The 16480-nt window shown below is 37.7% G+C and overlaps 2 protein-coding genes across 7 annotated transcripts; one reads left to right on the top strand and one right to left on the bottom strand.

The window, feature by feature from the left end:
* Window positions 1-130: 130 nt before the first annotated feature.
* LOC110833819 (neuroguidin) lies at window positions 131-6911 on the top strand. 2 transcript variants are annotated; one of them, XM_022072308.2, is made up of 7 exons: window positions 131-210; window positions 720-860; window positions 967-1081; window positions 1422-1697; window positions 1956-2133; window positions 2291-2484; window positions 2797-6911. In XM_022072308.2, exons 2-7 carry the CDS (start codon window positions 777-779, stop codon window positions 2820-2822), a joined length of 873 nt encoding a protein of 290 aa, XP_021928000.2. In that variant the 5' UTR covers window positions 131-210; window positions 720-776; the 3' UTR covers window positions 2823-6911. The 2 variants fall into 2 exon arrangements, with proteins under 2 accessions (XP_021928000.2, XP_021927999.2); XM_022072307.2 differs by lacking the exon at window positions 131-210 and adding an exon at window positions 296-453.
* A 402-nt stretch (window positions 6912-7313) lies between these two features.
* l(2)37Cb (DEAH-box helicase 16 lethal (2) 37Cb) lies at window positions 7314-16406 on the bottom strand. Of its 5 annotated transcripts, none has more exons than XM_087352563.1 (16): window positions 16316-16406; window positions 15505-15786; window positions 15224-15404; window positions 14995-15118; window positions 14270-14497; window positions 13491-13613; window positions 12763-12942; window positions 12248-12363; window positions 11709-11884; window positions 10998-11284; window positions 10622-10762; window positions 10054-10272; window positions 9403-9533; window positions 8853-9177; window positions 7635-7811; window positions 7314-7528 (listed from the first exon to the last, which is right to left on the bottom strand). In XM_087352563.1, the coding sequence occupies exons 1-16, from the start codon at window positions 16404-16406 to the stop codon at window positions 7394-7396; spliced, it is 2916 nt and encodes a 971-aa protein (XP_087208689.1). In that variant the 3' UTR covers window positions 7314-7393. The 5 variants fall into 5 exon arrangements, with proteins under 5 accessions (XP_087208689.1, XP_087208691.1, XP_087208690.1 ...); XM_087352565.1 differs by having other exon boundaries at window positions 16262-16358; XM_087352564.1 differs by having other exon boundaries at window positions 16221-16352.
* Window positions 16407-16480: the final 74 nt, after the last annotated feature.

The raw sequence follows: 16480 nt of genomic DNA, 5'->3' as shown, positions 1-16480 counted from the left end.
TGACTTTGTGCCGTAACATTAAATGAGCATTCTATACAGGATTTATCGGTCTAGTCTGTTTCTTCCAAATTTGATTAATTCCGTGACGGCCCGACAAGAGACGCGTTGTTATTATCACACATAGGTTGGTGGTACTGGAACAGAAAAGGCGAAGAAACAAACGGCTCTTTACAAAGTCAAATTCATTCGTTAAAATAATTTTATGGATATGTAAGAACATTTTTATTATATTTTTCAAAATTTAATTTATAGAATATATGTAATAATCTTTATAAAGATATAGGACCTTCCACATTTCTTTTTACTATTTTACCTTGACTCATGTACTACTTGACATGGGAAAAAATATGGCTAGTGGCTGAGTATTCCACGTGGGACTTCATATTTTCTACTTGTTTAACTTGAGAAATGCAATTTGTAAGGGTTTTATGATTAATCGAAACAATGGTTCAGGTATGTAAGTTTAGTATTAGCATATAACGAGTACAGTATGCGTGTTATTATTGTGTAACGAATCATTTTTATTTAGCTTAATTTTTATTCGTTTCTTTCCCAGCATTTTGTTTGTGGTTTGGAAAATGGCAGCATTATTCACTTTTGAAAATAAGTTGCAAAATACACGACTGTATTGACATTATTTTAAAAACATTCCATATTAAACAGATATACGCAAATAGTTTGTATATGTTGGTGGTTATATTTAATTACGTTATTTGTAGGCATTAGATGAAATAATATCCAAAGATTTGCCCCAGGCATTTCAACTGTTACGAGAGATGAATGAGAGTGTGCAGCAAGTTACACAGTTAGTTGACAACATGCTTGCCCGGGTGAAAAGAGGAGAAATTTCCACAGACAAAGTGAGTTTGAATTTCCAATAATACTTAAGTGCATTACAGTTTATTTTGTTCTTATTGCATGTCATTGCTATAAATTTGTTACCCTTTGTTTTCTTTTATACTGCAGGGTTTGAGCTTTTTAGAAATGAAGTATCACATGCTTCTGAGCTACCTCATCAACCTGACATACGTTGTCTTGCGAAAGTGTTCTGGTAAAATGATTGAAGGAGATCCAGCCATAGGCAAGTCATTAAGTTATTGGTTTTTGTATAAACAAGAATTAGTTTACATTGCATATATACTTCATAGGCACAGGTCAAGGATGTAGAACAAGTCATAGCATAAATACAATATTTGTTTCTAATGCTAATACAAATTATATAGTTATGACAGTAATTTACAGTATTACCACAAAAATAATTATGCAAGTCAGAATAAGTACTATTTCTTACATGTATTTATAATAGCTGAGAATTATTGGTTGAGGTAAATTCTTATATGATGTAGGAGTAGTGAACTAGGAGATACACATTTAGTGACATTAGTGTTTAAGCTTGTTTATTATATTGTGATTTATTTCAGATCGTCTGGTTGAAATACGCACAGTACTGGAGAAAATGCGTCCCATCGATCACAAATTGAAACATCAAATTGACAAATTAGTGAAGACTGCAGCTACGGGCCCTACAGGAGGATCTGATCCAACTCACTTCCGTGCACATCCGGAAAACATGATAAGTAAGGTGGATGATTTAGAAGAAAGTGAGTCAGATGGTGAAGATGATAAGGCAGACAATAAACAAGACAAGATGAAGAAGGGAGTGTATGTCCCACCCAAACTTGCTGCTGTTCATTATGGTAAGTAAATGTTACACATTTTGTTATTATCTAGACATTAATTGGTACTTTATCTTGCCCCTGGTGTTGTGTTGAAACTGATTTTGGATGAAACATAACTTGTAGCTTGATATGATTGGAACTGCATTTGGATCCCCACGTATATCTGGTGTTGCTGTCAGAGAATGCTTATTGTCTTACCCCGATAATGCCTGTGTGATTTCATAGGCTGGTATTAGTGTGCAGAAGCATTTTTATTTACCCGTGTGACATATTCAGATGGTGATGAGAGTTGGTTGGAGAAACAGCAACGTGCTCTTGAACGTGCTAGAAAACGGGCCTTGGGCAGCTCCGTAATGCAGGAACTGCAAGAAGAGTACTTCGATCGCCCGTCAGAAGTATCGCATCGTGACGTAGCTAAGGCAACGCTGGCGCAACAACATCGCCATAAGGAGGAGTAAGTTGCAGTATTTTGGTGCATTTTACTAATTTTCGCTATTTTCTCAAGTACTGGTATTCTGTTCAGAGTACAATATATTATGTTCCATTTTTTTTCCAGTACTTTGAAAGTTTCACCATTGTCAGTCAACACACAAGATGTCTTTTTTTTTCAGGTATGAGGAGAGCTACTTTACGCGACTCCCGACGACAAAACAAGAGCATCACAGGGGTCGCAAAATTACCACACTTGGTACCTTAGGGGATGAACTTACCCGGTTTGGGGATTTTCGTGCTCTTGAAGGAGGTGCAGGTGCATCTGGACCTTCAGGGGCTCCAAAGAAAAGAACAAATTTCAGAGGAACAAAGAGTAAGTACTCGCCATCATTGAGGAGTTCAGGCTTGCCATGTTACTGATTTGATTTTGTTTTATCTCGGGTATCCTATTAGCCTCTATCGTACATCGTGCTGTTGAGGATTCAATGTGGTTTGTAGCAAAGTGGCTAGGTAGTGCTGTGAGGATGGTAAATGGATGGAGTCGGCTCAGGATTGTGTCCAGTGGTGGGCTTTGGTGTTGTCCATGTTGGACCTGCAGGTTTTGCTACCAGGGGGCATGTGGTGTTTGCTTTAATTGCTACTACATAGCTAGAACATAAACATTCGCCAATTTCTGTGCTTTTAGATTTTAAGAAGAGGCGACTCCACTGAGCCCTGATTTGTGTCATCTGACTAGCAGCGCCATTTTGTTCGGACATCTCTTTGTTCTCATCGCATAACAGATATGTGCAGTTCAGAATGGAAGGTTTGTGGTGAATAATCAATTAGAAGCTGCTTTGAAAAGTGGGACCATCTCAGAGGATTGCCAGAGCTGTGGTACATTGATTTTTTCTTAACATTTGTTACATTTCACACATCTTTTCATTTTTGCTTCCTTCTTTACATACAGTCTACGGAGTATTTTGTGTGGTATTTATGTTTATCTGCAGTTGGGTACTAGTGGAAATTGGATCTGGCAATCGTATTTTAGTGTAACTAATTTCTAACGATTCTTTGGTGATTAGTTTACCATTTAATGTGCAGTAAACCCACAATTCAATGGATTAATACGGGGGAGGGGGTGCCTGGTAATGCTGATCGTTTGTTAGATTGCATTGTTATTTTTACAATGCCAGTAATGTGTCCTTAGACCATAATTTCCATTAGGAACACCATTTTTTCAGTTAATAATATAATGTGCACGTGTACAATAGCACAAGGTTCATTACACACTACAGTGTGAAGAGATAATTAAGTGCAAAAAAATCCAGTGGTAATTATCAGGCATTTTTTATTTTAATAAAGTCTTTTAAAACTGAAAATGTCTGCTAACACCATGTGTCCATTAAATCGATGGTTTACTGTATCGTGTCTTTCATCTTCACTGTGGAAAAATAATGGGAAAATACCAATCCTTGTGCCTGGACAGGATTATTAACCGTACAATACAGTTAACATTATAAAATCTACTCCTAAAACTAAAATTTTAAACAAAGCTATGATATGTCTGTCCTGATTAAAAGCCATGCCTTGAGATTTGTGTAGGTGAGCCATATTCATTCTCTTCTCAAGCAGAATCAACATGGCACCATTAGCATTTGTGTCTTGACTTGTATGCAGTGACAAGTGCGTGCAAGACACAGATTTTTATTTGAGTCTTACTACTTAATATCTTCACTATTTGGAAGTGTTCAGTTTGTATAACCATAGATGATTGCTCCTGAATAGAACAGTAATTGTAATAATTTATTATCTTGGCAAGTTATTTCATACTTGCACGTACAATAGTTTAGAGAAGTACCTCATTCAATAAGGAAATCAGGAACTCTCATCCAGACATTGTCTTTGAGTAGCAGCTTTGGGATGGAATGGCTGGACGCAATATTGTTACTCGTCATTTTTTCCCTTACCAAGACTTTTATTGTAGATTAGCAGAATTTATTACCATTCACTAATACTGGGTTATTATTGCCAGGCTAATCTTGCAGTCTTGCTAGACTTACAGCTTTCATGATTGTGAGAAACGTGGATTGTGATCTTCTGGTTTATGATACTGTAGTCTTGAATGTGGTTACCAACATTTCAGAGGAACATATCCCTTGCCTCTTCAGGAAGATTGTTTGAAATATCTGTAACCGGTTGCGAGACGACACGGCCTCGTGACCCAGAACACGGTCTGTAACCTTGTCTTGCTGGAGCCGTTTAGGTGTAAATAAAAGTAACGTTATTGTGCGGTTACTCGTTGTTAATGTCTGTTGTTTTGACTGTCGTCATGTTGCCGTTGTACGTTGGGGATGGAGACGAGCTGAAAATACTAAACTGTCGCTTCATTGTTACATCAGTGTCGGCGAGTGACACAGACCATAGGCCTGTACAGGATACATCAATACATACTTTTGCAATTAAATATTTTTGATACCCAGTAGACAACATTATTCTTGAGATTGTTGAAGGAATTGTAGTGCACGGACAGTTAGTTGCATTGTGTTAATAATGTTTGTGAACATTACAGTTTATGAAAACGGAGTAACTTCAGATGCAACATCAAAAGAAGTAGTTTCTTCCATGTGTTGTGCGTATGTGTTATCACATCATCTTTCTCCTCCCGAGATGTTTCCACTTCATGCGAGTCCTCTATAGGAGCTGAGAGTAGTGCCAAGTATAACACAAGTGTATCGTGCCATACGCATTTCAACCTCATGAGGTGATCATCAGTGGCATATTAAAATCAGTCCATATAACAATGTGTTGTACAATACACTGTGTGTGAAGATGGGGTCTCGCTCCTTTATGTCGTGTATGTAATACCACACTTTTGGTTCAGGAATCTTTAAAGTCATATATTGACTAGGCTTTGGTATGGTCGGCTGGGGTTCAGTTCCCAACAGGGCAAGAATTTACTCTTCATCTCAATGCCCAGACAGGATGTGGTTTGCATTCAGCTTTCTACCCAGTGGGTACTGGGGTTCTGCCATCAGGGGTAAAATGACCAGGGCTTAAAACTGTCCTCTCATCTCCATCTAATGCCGAGGTTAAGAGTGCATGGAGCTATACCTCCACTACACCGCATGTCTGCCTTGCTCACAAATATTAATGTTTTGTGCAGTTTTCCCCTCCAGATGTGTTAAAACTGTGAACTGGTTATACAGTTGTGGTTTTTTTTTCCACACTGTCCATTGGGGCAACGCACAAGCCTTGTTATTGTGTTCATACCCAACGCTTGTAAGAAGCTAATTCTTTTGTGTGAACAGTTGTTGCATTCTGTTAATTTCATGGACACTTTCTAGCCTGCCCGGTAATAGTTAATTGAGGCTTGAGTTCTTTGATTCGTTGTTTCATGTTGTTATTTGAATGATGGGGCATTGGTTTTTGTATTATGTGACCATAAACTTGTCTTATCATCAGGGTCTCATAAACTGAGTAGCAGATATGCTGCCCTATTTTACTACCTCATTCTGACAGAAAAGCACAATTTTTGTAAAAATAATATTCATTAAATGTAAGTAGGAAAAGTGAACATTTATATTTACTCACATAATTTATTTGCCATTTCGTATTATAATTTGTTTAATTAAATGTATAATCGTGTGTTAGGATATTTATTAGATGTTGGTGTTAGGGACGTCCGTCGTTGGAGAATGTTAACAGTACGATATTTAACTTAATAATATGAGCTTGAATCATTACATTTACTGTACCGTGGTGCTGAACTATTGCAAGTCTTGGGCATTATTACATGACAGTTGACTGCTTCCAGGATGAATTCTGGTCGGTCAGGTGCAAGCGATTGTGATATAAATATATGAACCTCCTACGATTCCTACTCATGTTGAACTGAATGTAAGTATTCAGACTGCCTCCGTTCTACTGTGATTAACTTACTACAACATACGAGAAGAAATATTACTATTATATTATCATGCTACATATTTAATTATTCATCTCACTAGTTATGTGACAGAAAGGAATATACAGAATTATGATCTGTACATCAGTGACTAATTAGTGGTCATGGCAATTTATATTACATGTGTTTGGTAAATGTTAAAATATTGTTGCTCAAAATGTTGTCTGGTATGAGCTATGTGCTAGGATTAGACAAATTCGTGTTCGGTGTCCGGATAAAATTGTTGGCCGAGGAGATGACATCTGATTCCAGGATGTCAGAAGCGTATAGTTTTATGTCCTCAGCAAGACAAGGTAGGAAGTCGTGGTAAAAGTTGGGTTTCTAAACTCTACTGTTTGCTTTGTTGGGAAGTTTTTCTAGTTTGGTCCCAGGTAACCCAACTTTCACCACACTTCATAGTTGTGACATGGTGTGGTCTTGTATTGTGAGTTACATTATGTAATATGTCCTGTAGTCTACCAGTTTTCGAGTATGAATGATAAAATTAACTTCAGGAGTCTTTGGTTGGTATATTTGAAGAGAGCTCTTGTTTTTATTGACTGTGGAGTACTGGTTGCTACAAAATTTATGTCTCTTTATAGTAAGGAACAGTTGTTATGAATCATCAAGTGAATGCCAAACACACAACAAGAAACAGGTACAGAAGTGTATCGTTATTTGAGTTTTTGTGTATAAAGTTCAAATAAGCAGTGTGGTCTTGCTGTAAAACACTCGTAGCCAAGATCTGCACTCAGTTGAATGATGCCTTTTCTCTGGGAAGAAACCAACCAAATGATTTCCATTTTCTTCATTTATTTAATGTATTTGTCACCTCATTAGACAGATCATTTAATATAAACAGGCTAATGTCAAAAGTGTATTTTTGCCTTCTCCCCTTTTTCCATGTAGATTTACTGTTTATCCTTGCAAAATTACCTTTATCTGTCCCTTATAATGTGGAATACATGTATATTCTCTGTTTGAACATTAAGATTAAATATAAATAGAAGATTAAGAATATTTTAGAAAGTCACTGTTCAGCCCTGAAGGCAGAGACAGTATGATTTTCCAAACTGTTGTCACCTACTGATGAGTTTACACAGTACCAAAGCACAGAAAGCTTCTCTTTTGGTACAAAATGAGGAAGATGTTTGAATAGTTGGAAGAACAATGACTTTCTATGACGAGAAAGAAAAGTAGGATGGTAGTTACCTCTTCCTCTAAGACAAAAAAGCGTAAGTGTGACTTTTAGACGTGGGAAGATAATATTTACAAAGTGAAAATACAATAATGTTTTTATTTGTGATGCACCATAAAGACACTTGGTGTTTCACCTGTGAACTTTGTTTAATGACAGTCAGTGAATTCCTAGTTCTGCTTTAGACTTTCCTGTCATCTTGGGCATCTTTTTATTTGTCGAATCCTCTAGCTCACGAGGTTTGTAGTAATGCGGCGCCACTTCAAGTAGCCATTTACTTTCAATCTCTGTCACCTGAAAAAGAAAACCCAACACAGTCATCTTTATGGTTTTACTGCCACCAGACGGGAAGGCTAACCATTTAATCACCCAAAACTACAGCAGTCACAGCCACCCTCACCTGTCGCATGAACTCCTTGGTGGTGAACACAAGTTCATGATATATCACCCAGCGAGGCAGATCTTCAAACATACTGCTGTTCGGATGTATCATCACTGTTTGTTGATGTTTGGCTGTTTTGTACTGACCACCTTTAGACAGTCTAGCCACATGATAGAAGTATCCAGCTGTGATGGCCTGCAGAGATGAAAAAAGGCCCCGTAAAGTAATTTAATAAGGAAACAGGAAAACCAAGTACTAGTTTCTATAAAAAGGGTCTGCTTATGTACAATAATATTCATTGTCAGGTGACTCATCTTTTTTAGTTTTGTTCACTGTGCACTGGTACACTGTCATACCAAATGTTTTCACGTTTCAGCACCTACATAAATATTGGTTTCTCCCCTCTTGATCCACCCATTCACTTTCAGCTCTCCTCCTTTCTTTGTCCCTCAGATAACACTGTCTTCCATTTATGTAGCCTTGGATTCATGAAGTCCCCTCCTTGATCTCTTCTCTATCCACAATAGATTAAACTTCGTTTTGATCCCGTCTCCTCCCTGGCCCCTTAAAAGGCCACTTCATTCCTCCCCTGGCCCAGATTGTCTCCTCCTCATTCCTCATCTCTGGTTGGCCAATTCCCCTAGTCTAGCCCTGAAGATGGAGGCAGCATTCCTCCAAAACATTGGTATCTACCTATAAGTCTACATGGTGTTGAAACCCAGAAGACCAAGATAAACATCTTCATCTCTATGAGAACTTCACATCTTATGGTAATGAAATTTCAAGTTCTATAAAAGGCAGGGAATATCTTGAGTAGCTGAATGAGTATTTTCATCTCAAGGACTGCTTCCTTGTACTTCGCTATTACAGACTTAATATATAAAATAATACATCTGAAGACAAGTGCACTTCAAGAAATGAAACTGGGCGATAATTTTGATTATCTTTGGTATTATATTTGCACTGAAATTCAAGAACAAAATGTGGATAGAAGTTCCTTGAGTTGGCAAATACAATACCAATATGAGTAAGTAAGATTTTAGACATTAATATTACTGTTACTTTATTTAAAATACATAGCATTCTTCCTGTCGTTTAACTCAATGTGGTTAGTGTTTGCATTATAATTTTATTGTACGAAAATATGACCATTGTACAGGGAAAAAAAAAAGAAGTTTAAATCAGGCAGGATGTAAGAATCTCAGGTACAGTGCTGTGTGTTTCAGTACATATTACCTTTCTGATACCGACAGTGTCACCTGCTCCTGAAACCAGATCTATCTCGACACGCGCCATGAGCCCCGCCAACTGGTCGCGTACATCACGTGCACGTTTGAGAGAGCGATGCTGCAAGAAATTTTCGTAGCACCACTGTGTGGAGAATTCAGAGTCAGCCCAGCGTGTGTAAACATTAAGCAGCATGAGGTGATCGCCACCCGAGGTAAAAAAGCCACGTCTTGCAGCGTCAGCATGGATAATTTTGTCCTTGGGTCTGTAGAAAATTGCACCATTGACAGACAGCATTGCAGCAATAGTTAGAATATCTTCAGAGCACTTGTACCTGCAATCACAGAAAACACCTGATTAAACATTTTTGTCTGTTTTTGCACAGTTCAGAAATGGTACACAAACATTCAGGAAAATTTGACAAACTGCAATCAATGTCACACTCAGTATATGAGGATAACATACATATGTTGGTTTCGTTGGAATTTTTATGTGGTTGTGATAAATTAGTGCTAGATACAAACCAAACACTGTTAAATGTGCATGTGAAATGGCTTACTTTTCTGAAGCAAGTATCATTTTTGCCATCATAGGATCAACAGGAAATTCAGCCATTCTACGGCCCAATTTTGTAAGTTCTCCGTGATGGTTCAGTGCCCCAAGAGCATATAACTGCTCTAACGCCAACACCTGCCATGAAACAAAACGTAACAGCTTCATAGTACCTGATATAAAATGATCTTCCACATTCCCTTCTACAAGGCCAATATTAAGCAGTTCTTCAGGAGTACTGTTAAATACAAATATTCAAATCTTAAAATTTTATTAATCTTAGCAGTATTATTTTTTAAAAAGCAACAACTGTATCTCAACTTTGAGATTCTGCATAATGTTAGGAGCAATTAGTTTATTTTATTTCTTTCTGCAGTCTGATTTTCTAATACTGCATATGGAGCATCTGGAACATATTATCCCCCTCTTATGATCTGAAACCATTCAATTAAAGCATGAGTCCATTATATTCCTGACACTATCAATTATAAATAGTGGAAGAGAAGTATGCTAGCAGACCTCATGATCTGAATAACACCTTATCTCTTCTGAGGTTCACATGAATTTATTATTCTGGCCAATTTCCTTCATAATAGTGACACATACATCATCGTCATCACAACATTAACACAGATCAGTGCTGGAATAATTTTCTCACCAGTGTCTCATGAGGTGGAGGGTCTAAAAAATCAAAATGAACCAGATCATCAATTCCTAGAGCCTTTAACGTCAGCACAGCATTGCCCAAATTAATGCGCTGAATCTCTGGAACCGTGTTATCTTCTAATTCATGTTTGTATGCCCAGGCTGTGTAGAGACGGAAGCACTTGCCTGCAGCAACACGACCTGCTCGCCCTGCTCGTTGGTTCGCGGAGGCCTGGGAGGCAGAATGTTTCCAAAATTCATTCAGTATTCATAAATAAGAAGATATGAAAATGCAGTGCTTCACGCATATGACTAACTATCGACAACAGCTGTGAAAGGGTATGGTTTAAGATTTTTATACAATATTTTAAGTTCGTATTAATGTTTTTAACTAATCAGTGGATACTTACTGACAGATTATAAATGATCATAAAACAAAACCACTTACACTGGCTCTACGTAAAAGAAATTTCCAAAAACAGCAAAATCATTTTTGATTAAATAAAATCATTGTGTATTCTGATTTTCCGACCTGTCTTACTTTGAATAATACAGAATATCACTGCATCAAAAAAAAATACCTTTGAGATTGGCACAACTATAAGGGACTCCATGCCCGTACGTGAGTTGAAATTATTCTGTTTGCAAAATCCTGGATCTATCACATAAATGATGTTATCTATGGTTAAGGATGTCTCTGCAATATTAGTTGCCAGCACCACCTGAAAGAGACACCAAAACATATGTGTAAGTCCATTATTAAAACAGTTCCTGCTACACGTAACACTACAGAAATATCACCTTCAAATGAACCTCTACGTTATACAGGGAAGTAAGACAAAGGGCGCTTAAGATGTACCAGTTTCATAAGGTAAATGAACAAAGGTTTTGAATTAAAGTACAAAAATTATTTAAATGTGACAATCGTATAATAAAACTGAACCACCTTGCACTTACTTTTCTTGCATTGGGTGGAGTCGGCTGAAAGATACGCGCCTGCATGTCACTCGGCAAATTGGAATAAACAGGCAGAATTATCAGCTCCCTTATCTTAGAGCCAAGACGGCGTGACCGTTCCTGCAACAACTCTTGACAAGTCTCAATCTCTTCCTGACCAGTAAGGAAAACTAAGATATCTCCCAGTGGTTGAGTTGCATGAATCTGAAGTACTGATACCACACAAGCATCAATATAATCTGCTTCTGGGGCCTTTGTGTAGTAAATGTCAACAGGGTAACGACGTCCTAAATGAAAGAGAACAAATTAACCACAAGCTCTGAAGATGTCCATGGTGGTCTTCTGGGTTGAGTGTGGACCCATGCAGGTACAAACATTTCAGAGGAACGTACTGCCTCTTCAGGGATGAAATGAAGTTGGAGGCCTGCGTTTCTCTTAAACATTGGTATCCAATATAAAGACTACATGGTGCGACAATCCAAACTCACATCGCTATTAAAACTTGAAATCCTGCGTATCACATATTGACATTGGAAGAGTATTTTCTTTGAACGTGAATTTCAGGTGATTTGACGTTTAGGCGTTAAAGTATGGAGGAGGAAAACTTATCTTAAATGTGGTTAAATATAAAAATATTGACTTTTCCTAGGTGCCTTGGTAAGTTATGGGGGGGGGGGGGGCTTGGATTTTTATAAAGAATGTCTTATATACCTGGTATTCTAAATATAGGTGCTTCATCAAAGAAATCTGAGAATTTCTGTGCATCAAGTGTGGCACTTGAGATGAGAAGTTTAAGGTCAGGTCTGAACCTGGTGATGTCCTTAACAAGTCCAAATAAGATGTCGGTGTGCAGAGTCCTTTCATGAGCTTCATCAATGATCATTACACTGCAAGAAAGACATTATGTTACCAATGAATTAACATGAAACAGTGTAACTCCTCCCATTCCCGTATTTATTATATATATGCCTTTCATCATATTCAAGGAATTTCTTTCATTGTGCATAATGTTCACCCAATTCATCACATTAACTATTCTGGAAAAGAAAATAATATAGTTTTCCTTTCTTTTTTCAGACATGCCTGAATGAGGCTACATACTGCTTAACCAAGTATCAGTATAACACAGTAAGTATCTTTAAATATCTTAAAATGTATACATTTTAGAAACAACCATACTGCAATTTTTCAGTACTCTTGATTGTAGCTGTATTGAAACTCTGTTATGCCCTGGCTGTCTTTCAGCATACCTGTAAGACTGCAGATCAGGCTCTGAAAGAAATTCTCTGTGAAGTGTTCCATCAGTCATATACTTGATGACTGTACGCTCGGATGTGCAGTCCTCAAATCTGATGCTATACCCAACCTGCAAAAAATAACAACAGACTTATGTCTTGAAAAGTACTTAGAGCAGCACATGCAGTAACCTGCATACTGTACTGCTGAACTTCTCCAAAAAGCCGCTGGCTGATCAAGTTGGATGCGACCCACTTCGCAGAATCCGATATGTGATTATTTCCCAGTTTCTCACCCCACTTAATTTTCACATTAAATTGGGTGTTCAGTAATCTTAAAGACAACATTCATGGTAAATCGCGATACAATGGGCGAAACAGAAACCAAACTTTTGTACTACACTTTTCAGCAAAAAGTGAACTCATAATTTGAAGACCGAAGGGTCCTTGTACTGTAGAAATAAGAAAGGTAAGACGTGAGAGAAAGAAGCCTTTAGGATTTTTACACAAGACTGGCATTGGACTCTTACCTCATTACCCAGTTTAACTCCCATCTCCTGGGCAACACGAGCTGCCACGCTCATGGCTGCCACTCGACGTGGTTGCGTACAGCCAATCTTTTTACTGTTATGTGTAAATCCACCTTCATATAAGTACTGTGGAATCTGAGTTGTTTTCCCAGATCCTGTCTCCCCTTCTATGATCAGGACCTATAAGAGGAAGTTGGCTGTTACAGAAGGATTTCCCTGCCCTTCCCTTATCAAAATAAATTTCCCTGCTCTTGATCTTACTCTGTATGATGCAATTCAGAAGATTTCATACCTTAACCAATGGTAGAAGATGGCTGTCTTCTGGTTTGTTGTGCCATGTAGGCTTGTAGACCAGACTACATAGTGCAGCAACCCAGAGGACAGCCGTCTTCAGATTCACTGCCATGAAAACCTCAAATCGTACTTAACCAACAGCCTTTACACCATTTGTCCAATAGGCATGTTCCACAACCCACAGTTCTCATACACATAGTTGCAGTTCACTTTGAGATTTGAGGTTTTCACATTGGTAAGGATGATCATCTTGGTTTTGGTGCTGTGTAGACTGGACAGTAGATGTAACACAGACATCATCATCATCATATAGTACACAGTTATATAATTTTTTAAATTATGCACCCTGAATTACTAACAATTCCTATAAGTAACACTTCAGAGCTACTTACCACAGTACTGAACCTTATCTTACTACTGTAAGAGTGACTAACCTGATGATCTTTGATTGCCTGTATCAGATCATTTCTAAAAGGAAATATGGGTAAACTTCTTCTTGTTTCTTGCAGACTGAATTTTTTCTCCTCTGTTTCTGTTAGTTTTGGTTTATCATCATCCTGCATAGAGAAAAAGATTCCAATACGTGTGAGGACAGGCATTGTATAAATAATTATGTATGTTTACTTTTGCACGTAAATGTACCCAAATTATGAATACCCACCAAAAACTGAACACATGGTTCAAACATAATTCAGAAACAAAAACTTAGAGGGATTGGAAGCTGTAGTATACAACCCAGTTCAAGTCTCCATCTGGGAATTTGCTGAGGGTTTTTGTAATTAGCTTCAGTTTCAAGACAAGTGCAATACCTTGGAGTAAATTGTGGCCACTTCCTCTCCAACCTACTTTCCTCGCATTGTTCGCTGCCATACAGTTTTTTTTTATATACATATACTTAGTACCATTATCATATAAAAACTTGCAATCCATCTAGTACGGACTTGCAGACACTATGCAATCCGTGGTAACAAAGTGTTGAGGATCATGTAGTTTTCTATACAGTAGCACCAGTGTGCAACACGATGCAGGTAAACTACTCATTTGTTTGATGTTAATATCTGTTGTAACACAGTGAGCAGGCAACATGGTTCTGTGTGCTCATTGAGTTTGTCAAGAGATGACACGTACAGTTTCTTTTAACAACACAACCCACGAATCATAGTGATAGTAAAGTCAGCCATGTTGTAGACTAAATATTCTGTTCACAGCATACCTCTCGGTCTGTCCTGGTGCCAGGCATCCTCAAAGCCTGAATAAATTCAATCTCGTCATCCAAGACCAGTTCGTACTCTTGGCCCCTCTCACGATTTTTCTCTGCCTTATCACGAGCGCCAAATCGGAACACAGCCGATGACATCTGTTCCTCCTCCCACTTTTGTTGTTCATAATGTGGAACTTTCTCACGCTCATCAACTTCCACATACTTTTCATCAGCCTGGTCCTGGAACAGATAATATGGTGACACTGGTGTTGACTGGTTCTGCTGCTTTGTACAATCCTACAGCATTGAGAAGAAGAGCCCCCCCAATCGTACTGCCTACTATTACACTGTAGGTTAGGTTAATGTGGAAAATGGTTATGTTTTGACAGCTGGAGGGCTCCCACTCATTCAGGTCATTAAATTTTATACAGGTCTTTTGAGCAGAAAATAATTCATATTTTAATGTATGCCATTTTTGCCTGACGTGTGGGAAAAACTTCTTGTATCTGTTTTAGGTCAAACAGTTTGTCAGTGGGTTAACCATTTAGAAATACTTATTAACTAATATTACATGACATGGTAAGGAATTCATACCCTTTTGTGGTTTTATCCAACTTTGTTGAAATGCAAGAACCAAGAAGGCAGCACCCTCCAACTGGGAAATTCATAGGAATTATAATATGTATAGTTTTCTGCTAACAAAATATATTAACATGATATATTTCTGAACACAGTACCTTTTTGGCATCTGGCATATGGTAACGTTGAACCTTCTCAAGTTCACGTGCTTTCTCATGTTCCTTTGCCAATTGAAATAGCGTCTTCTTGTGTTCCCGTTCCTTATACTCTTTTTCGGTCAGTCTAGATTAGAAAGAATGAAAACAGTACTAAGAATTGGTAAATCTGCACTGATCAAATTCCTATTTTATAAAATTAAAATTATAGTATTTTATTGGATATATTTACTCTTGCTCCTGAAATAGATATTCATCATCAATGATGTCTGCCTCCAATTCTGCTACTTTATCTTCCGTCCTTTTCTTCAAGTACTTTTGTCTTGATTCTATTCGCAACTTTGGAATGATTTTTGAACGATCCTCTGCTTCAAGTTTCAGTCGTTTGGCTGCTTCTTCATAAACTCGCTTCTCTGAAGTGCAATTGAGGTCATCCACATTTTAAGACTCACACTTTTTGGTTTGTATACTCTGTATCTTAATGGTCAATTTCAAAAATGGGAGGGTACTCACCTGAACCTGATGGCTGAGCAACATTTCGTGTCTTCTCTTTATCTTTCTTTTTAAGCCTATCAGCAAATTCATCTCTCTCTTTTAAATCTCTTCGTCGCTGCTTCTCAGTGCTATCATCTGAATCTGAGTCGGACTCGTATTTGTTCCTCTTGTGGTGCTTCAGTTCTCTATCTTTATGCCTGTTTGACTTTATTCTGTCATGGTTACTTTTGTGTTCAGAATAATATTTTGATGAATGACCTGAGTCTCCCCTGGACTTCTCAGCATGATGTCGACCCATTTCTGTTAACAGTACCAAATTAAATGTTGGTGTAAAACAGAGTAAGTTGTTGGCAATTTTATTTACATATCTTGGCAATTGAATAATCTCTGAACTTGACAGAACAGCGTTTCAGTACTAAAAATAAAGGCGTGAAGGTGCAGCTTCATGCATTCTTAACGTCCAAACCCCAGTAGCTTTGCACCAAATTTGATTTTTCTGTCCTGAATTGTCTCTGAAAGACATAAATACAACAGCAGTTAAACACCACCCTTCCTACTCTTATGCCCGTTAAAGCCTAAATTATAAAATTTCTCCACGTTAATTTTAACTAAATGACGTTCAACTTACTGCGAGGTTAGGATGAAAACTACTGCTGTAGTCAACAATTAATACGCGAAAAGCTAATAGTCTAAAAGTCACATTAAGAATCTCAGTGTATGTTTAATTAAAATACTTTTCTTACTTTCGAGCGAAAGTTAGAGGGATAACACTTACAGTACGATATGTGTAAGTTCTACAAATGCATACAGGTTAGATTTTAACACCTACCATACTGTTTACTATTATCACAGTATCGACAACTAAAGCAGCAGAAATGATTTGTGACTCCAACACATTTATCACGTTGGTAGTATTTCATTGTAGCCAATATGTTGAATGAATATCCCAAATGCACAGGAATTCCCTGACAAACTTTGCGTTAACGCGGCAGTG

Source organism: Zootermopsis nevadensis, unplaced genomic scaffold (genome assembly GCF_977971745.1).
Source record: "Zootermopsis nevadensis isolate Lab colony 2312 unplaced genomic scaffold, Znev_1.0 Znev_ptg000021l, whole genome shotgun sequence".
In the NCBI taxonomy this organism is placed as follows: domain Eukaryota; kingdom Metazoa; phylum Arthropoda; class Insecta; order Blattodea; family Termopsidae; genus Zootermopsis; species Zootermopsis nevadensis.
This window is presented reverse-complemented; position numbering and strand designations above follow the sequence as displayed.